At 49.5% G+C, this 6,000-nt stretch overlaps 1 protein-coding gene and 2 non-coding genes across 3 annotated transcripts; all 3 read left to right on the top strand.

The window, feature by feature from the left end:
- The first annotated feature begins 376 nt into the window (after positions 1-376).
- Rps3 (ribosomal protein S3) lies at positions 377-5,374 on the top strand. Its single transcript, XM_038313626.1, has 7 exons — positions 377-496; positions 1,355-1,485; positions 2,075-2,168; positions 2,624-2,718; positions 4,214-4,401; positions 4,771-4,967; positions 5,300-5,374. The coding sequence occupies exons 1-6, from the start codon at positions 467-469 to the stop codon at positions 4,962-4,964; spliced, it is 732 nt and encodes a 243-aa protein (XP_038169554.1). The 5' UTR covers positions 377-466; the 3' UTR covers positions 4,965-4,967; positions 5,300-5,374.
- LOC119803174 lies at positions 1,115-1,260 on the top strand. The gene has a single exon (XR_005283581.1). It is a non-coding gene; the product is annotated as a small nucleolar RNA SNORD15 (small nucleolar RNA).
- On the top strand, positions 4,549-4,693 carry LOC119803173. The gene has a single exon (XR_005283580.1). It is a non-coding gene; the product is annotated as a small nucleolar RNA SNORD15 (small nucleolar RNA).
- Positions 5,375-6,000: the final 626 nt, after the last annotated feature.

The following is a 6,000-nucleotide window of genomic DNA, read 5'->3' as shown; positions in this document are numbered from 1 at the left end:
GGTAAACTCTGCTAGTGTGTGTTTATACCTGTGGTTTGCATCTCTTGCCTCACGGTTGCTCTCTTCAAAGTTTTTGTTTATTTTTGAGTCGGGGTCTCATGTACCAGCCCAAGGTAGCGTCGAACTCGCTACGTTTAGTCGAGAATGACCTTGGATTTCTGCTCCGACCCTCCAGCCTCCACCTCTATAGTGATGGAATCACAGGTATGCTCCGCGCTAGAGAACACTGATATTTTTTTTTCAGACCAGAATTAGATTTGCATTTCCTGTTCCGCCTACACTACGGGTTGCTAGGTTACCCTTCCTTTCTCCCCCCCCCCCTCTTTTTTCGCCTTTACGACTGCGAGACTTCATTTCCCATGAGCACTGGCGAGCGTCGCCGTCGCGCCGTCGTCGCTCCGCGCCCTTTATACCCACTTCCGCCCGCGAGCCACTTCCTTTCCGCTCGGGGGCGCGCGGCGGCAAGATGGCGGTGCAGATTTCTAAGAAGAGGAAGGTGAGCATCGGGGCCCGGCGCGGGGCCTCGCGGCGCCTGCTGCGGCTGCCACAGTGAGACTCGCGTCCCCGCGACGGATCCCGGGGGGCGGGTGCTGCCGTCTGGCGTCTCTGCGGGCCGCGGATGGACGTGGATGGGGTGTCGGGCCGGCTCCGGGCTAGCGCAGTGTGGCTGGGGAGGATCTGGGCCGAGGGCAGCACCGGGCGCCTGCATGGAGCGTTTCTTGGTCGCCGGGATTAGTTTGAGGGCGTGAACTCATGCAGTATGTATGGTAAGGGCAGTTAAGTTTAGCAGTACCTTCTCCGTCGTCTTGAAAGCTGCCTAAGTTGGAAGGCTGCTGACTGTTGGCGCCGCGCTCCCTCCGGGGACCTGCAGCGCCCCAGACTTGGTCCTTCCGTGGGGAAGAAGTGTGAAGGCCATCGGGTTTAGGAATAGATGGCCTGTCGTTGTGCTCATGCACGCAAGACCGTAAAGCTGTTATCCACCATGCTGTGTTGAGTTAGGATCTGCCGTCTTTCTCCAGGTAGACCTAGTTACACACACTGTCCTCGCTGTGCTCAGTGAGCTGCAGAGGTGCCGTTCGAGAATAGGTTCTTGTTCTGCGTGTGTCCTCAAACCCTTCGATGAAGAGGTGATGACGAGTCTGAAGAGGAGGTGTTGTCTTTTGTCCAGGAGGCCTCACTGTGCCGCGTTCTGTGGCTCAGCTGAAAGCACCGGTCAAAGAAACTTCCTCAAGATGACCTAGAGGCATTTGTCTGAGAAGGGTTGTCTGCCTTCCTGCAGGGCCACTGGGGTAGCGCTGGCTCTAAGGGAAACTTGCACCTTGTCTTAACTCTGGACGTAATTTCTTTGGTTTAGTTTGTGGCCGATGGCATTTTCAAAGCCGAACTGAATGAGTTTCTCACTCGGGAACTGGCTGAAGATGGCTACTCCGGGGTTGAAGTCCGAGTCACACCAACCAGAACAGAAATCATTATTTTAGCCACCAGGTAAAAAAAAATGGAGTTTACTTCAGCTGTCACCTGTAATCACTGTGTGTACTAAGATGGGTGTGTAAATTTGGGACGTTCAAACTGTGAACCTGGCCTTGGTGAATGTAGTTGCCTTTTTTTCTTTTTTTTTTCTTTTTTTTTTTTTTTTGGTTTTTCGAGACAGGGTTTCTCTGCAGCTTTAGAGCCTGTCCTGGAGCTAGCTCTTGTAGACCAGGCTGGTCTCGAACTCACAGAGATCCGCCTGCCTCTGCCTCCCGAGTGCTGGGATTAAAGGCGTGCGCCACCACCGCCCGGCTTTTTTTTGTTTTGTTTTTTAAAGACAGGGTTTCCCTGTAGTTTCTAGAGCCTGTCCTGGAACTAGCTCTTGTAGACCAGGCTGGCCTCGAACTCAGACATCTGCCTGCCTCTGCCTCCCGAGTGCTGCGATTAAAGGTGTATGCCACCACCGCCTGGCTCAGTTGCTTTAAAAAAAAAAACTCATTTGAGAAGACTTTACCTTAATCCTTTGCATTTACCATGTGTTCTTGCAGAGTGATAGATGGCTCATGAGGCGTTGAGTGAATTATATAACTTTTCTTCTTTGCAGAACACAGAATGTTCTTGGTGAGAAGGGTCGCCGGATCAGAGAGCTGACTGCAGTGGTCCAGAAGAGGTTCGGCTTCCCCGAGGGCAGTGTGGAGGTGAGGTCTCCTGCTTATATCCAGGGCTGTTGTTGACTGGATTTAGATGTTGTTTCTAAATGTAGAATGGTACTTCTGGAAGCCTTTGGCGTGGCCGATGAATATTCTACATGGATTGATACTTCAAGTAGTGTGATTGCCATGCATGGCAGGGGGCATACCTTTTTTTATCCTGGCACCCAGAAGGCAGGGTGGTGGCAAGGGCAGAGCCAGTCAGTGCTGTCTTAAACTACAAATGATATTACTAAATTTGTGGGAGTATTCTGGTGGCTGAAGTGCTTTTCACTCCCATTTGTATATAAAAACAATACATGGGTGGATTGGCTATCTATCCCATCGCTCTCCCTAGTGTGGTTGTGGGGAACCCGAGAAGGGCAATGAGGTATTTAAGGGGTATTAGAATGGCTTTAATGAAAACTGCTAAGTAGTAAATACATCCCTTGCTTCTTTTAAAGCTTTATGCAGAAAAGGTGGCCACAAGAGGTCTGTGTGCCATTGCTCAGGCTGAGTCTCTACGTTACAAACTCCTCGGAGGGCTTGCTGTGCGAAGGTGAGTGTCCAGGACTTGGAGGTCGTGCCCTGCTGTGCATCAGTGTGTGCCTGACACTTTGGTAGCAGATAACTCTTCAGTGACAGGATCATCTAGTCTCTGCTGGTGTGACAATAAGGAGCCCCGCCCCCCTGAAAAATTGGGCCAACAAGACCTAGTGGGTGGCACTTGCCTATAATCCCAACACTTGAGAGACCAGGAGGTGGGTTGCTTAGTTACAGGCCAGTCTGGGTTAATAGCATGAGCCCTTAAAGAATGGTCAATACTATAATGGGGATATTTGGGTACATTGAGAATGTAACAAGAAAAAAAATCATATAGGGGAGGGTATATCTGTTGGTTCTTTGTGAGGTTTAGAAAGCACCCTTGATAGGTGGGCGGTGAAGCATCCTGTCGATGTTCCTGTGTGGGTATCCATAGTTAGTAGATACAGCTTCTGGGACATCACATGTTTCAAAACAAGTTAGAAGTCAGTGCGTATCTAATACATTTACATTTGTGAGGATTATAAAGATAACAGTTCTATAAGTTGTGTGGCACTAAGTGATGTGAGGGTATGGACCCTGCCTGAGCTGGTTTGACTTCGTCTTACAAAAATCTGTTCTGCCCTGCCTTCGTTATGAGAAGACCAAGTTTATGTTTTGAGACATAGGGTCTCAACTGTGACTCTAGCTGGCCTTTAATTCTGAGATGGCCCACCAAAATTAAAAGGCCTTCACTACCTTGCCTGGTGGGGCAGGGTTCTTTTTGAGGTGGTTTGTCTGCATGGGCTTGACTGTCTAGAATTCAGACTGGCTTCAATTCAGATCCGCCTTCCTCCCTAGTGCTGGAATTAAGTAAGCCACCACACCTAATCTTTTTGCTTTTTAATCTTAGTGTTTGAAAGGCATAAAAGTTTTCTGGTTCTCTGAGAATCAAGGCGGCTAATGTTAGAGGCTCTTCCTATGCCTCTCAGCTAGGGTGGTCCCTGGAGCCACTTAGCAAGCCTTTTTTTCCACCAAAATAACCTGTTTCTGCCAAATGTGGCAGAAATTCCAAACAGGACTATGTAGTGAGACCTAGTCTCCAAAAAGTATCTCTAACAGCAGACAAAGGTGCTTGTCGCCAAGACAAAGGCAAGCCTGACAACCCTGTTCAATTCCCCTGAACCCATATAGTGGAAACATGACTCCATAGTTGTCCTCTGGCCTCCGTCACACATGTACACATAGAAATAGTAGATAAAGATGTGAAGAAATTCCTGTGCTTGCGCTTGGCTAGCCCGGATGATGGCCTGGAGAAGGAGCTGGGCACGGTATACAGAGTTCATTCAGAGCCGATTCTAACACAAGACAGGCGGGAAAGCATCTGGGCAGCAAACTTGTTTTGGCTGAAGTCTGGTGGTTTCCCCGAGCTACCATTGGAGAGTTACTAAAGGGATAGCCAAATCTTTTAAACTTGGTGGGAGGGACAGACAGGTTGTGTCTTTGGTGCTAACCAATGGTTTCTTCCTAAGGGCCTGCTATGGTGTGCTTCGGTTCATCATGGAGAGTGGGGCCAAGGGCTGCGAGGTCGTGGTGTCTGGGAAGCTCCGAGGGCAGAGGGCCAAGTCCATGAAGTTCGTGGATGGTCTGATGATCCACAGCGGAGACCCTGTCAACTACTACGTTGACACCGCAGTGCGCCATGTGCTCCTCAGACAGGGTGAGCAGCTGTGCTGGGGAGGGAGCCGGGGCCTAAGCGCTGTAGCTGAGCTACGGAGAGCTGGGTGGCTCGGAATGCCTGGGGTAGACTAGCAGACGGCCGTGGAAGGAGCTACGAAGAATTGCGTTGTCCCTGTCTCGTTGTGCCCTTCGGTGATGACACGATGACGAGTCAGAAAGGTCACGCCCTGCTCTTGGGCCTTGTCAGTGCCATGTTCTGTGGTGCTGTGCATGGTTCCTCTGGCAGAAGTGTCCTGCGCACTGATTGATTTAGAGGCATTTGTCTGAGAAGGGCCGCGTGGCAGTAGGTGTCACCGTCTCCTTGCAGCTGGTAAAATCCCAGCTCAGTTTTAGCCCTGGTGCCTTGTAGGTGTGCTGGGCATCAAAGTGAAGATCATGCTGCCCTGGGACCCCAGTGGCAAGATCGGCCCCAAGAAGCCTCTGCCCGATCACGTGAGCATTGTGGAGCCAAAGGACGAAATCTTGCCCACCACCCCCATCTCAGAGCAGAAGGGCGGGAAGCCGGAGCCGCCTGCCATGCCCCAGCCAGTGCCTACAGCGTAACGGGTATGTCTGCGGGACCTCCCTGGGACCTGTTTGGGGCTTTGTTTTGTCTGTTACTTCTGATGTTTCGGTGTGTGTAATCACTTACACACTGTCAGAACTTACTGTGGGAGGAAGAGTTGGAATGTGGTGGACAACCCCACAAACCTGTCAGGATGAGTGTTTACCTTCACTGCCTTTGCTCAAGAGTTTCCAGATACTCTTGTTACTCAATCCACCCTTTAGCAGTCTTGTGCTGGGTATGTTTAAGTCAAACCCTGCATGGGAGCGTACACTTTGTAATAAATGAAAGCACTCGAATGAGTTTTTTCTTACATTGTTTTATTTGGTTTCAGGGTCTTGGCAACTGCATCTGGAGGCTGGATGTTGTCCTGTACAGATGTTTAATAAAATCTTGCACAAAACCATAAGGCCTGACTGGATTGTGTCCAGTGTTCAACTGTGACTGAGCTATGTTGGCCTGAGAAGTGTTGCTTATCCTGTTGGTTTAAGCTGGAGGGCTTGAGCAGAGCTGACTGGAGGAGTCTTGGGTCTATGACGGCTGGTGGAGGACCCTGTGTTGCACAGTTCAGGGTTGGAGAGCAGTTAGGTTTTGGTGCTCATGATGGAACCCAGGTCCTTGCAGACAGTAAGCGTGTGCTGTATTGTTGAGCTATGTCCCCAGCCTGGAGGGCTACATGTGTGATACCTTCCCCCTGGCGTGTAAGAAATCGTGGGTGGGCCAGCAAGATGGCTTGGTGGGTAATTGCTTTCTGTGAAGGCCTGTGACACTTACCCTGCAAGTACAAAGTAGATTGGCCCATGTTTTATCATGCAGTGGTGTCTTAATCTCAGCTTTCCTAAAATAAAAAGAATTTCTCATGCCTTTGAACTTGAGAAGTTTGAAGTAGTATAAAGCTGTCTTTAGAATGAATCCACATTTCTAAGTCTTGTACTTAGCCATTATGTTTTGGAAAATATGGTTAATGCAGAAAATATTGGCAGCATATTTATCATAATGTCTTAAAAGCATTTACTATTGATGTATTTTTTGTAA

This window comes from Arvicola amphibius, chromosome 12, assembly GCF_903992535.2.
Source record: "Arvicola amphibius chromosome 12, mArvAmp1.2, whole genome shotgun sequence".
NCBI lineage: Eukaryota > Metazoa > Chordata > Mammalia > Rodentia > Cricetidae > Arvicola > Arvicola amphibius.
The sequence above is the reverse complement of the archived record's forward strand: the minus strand, read 5'-3'. Positions and strand labels throughout refer to the sequence as shown.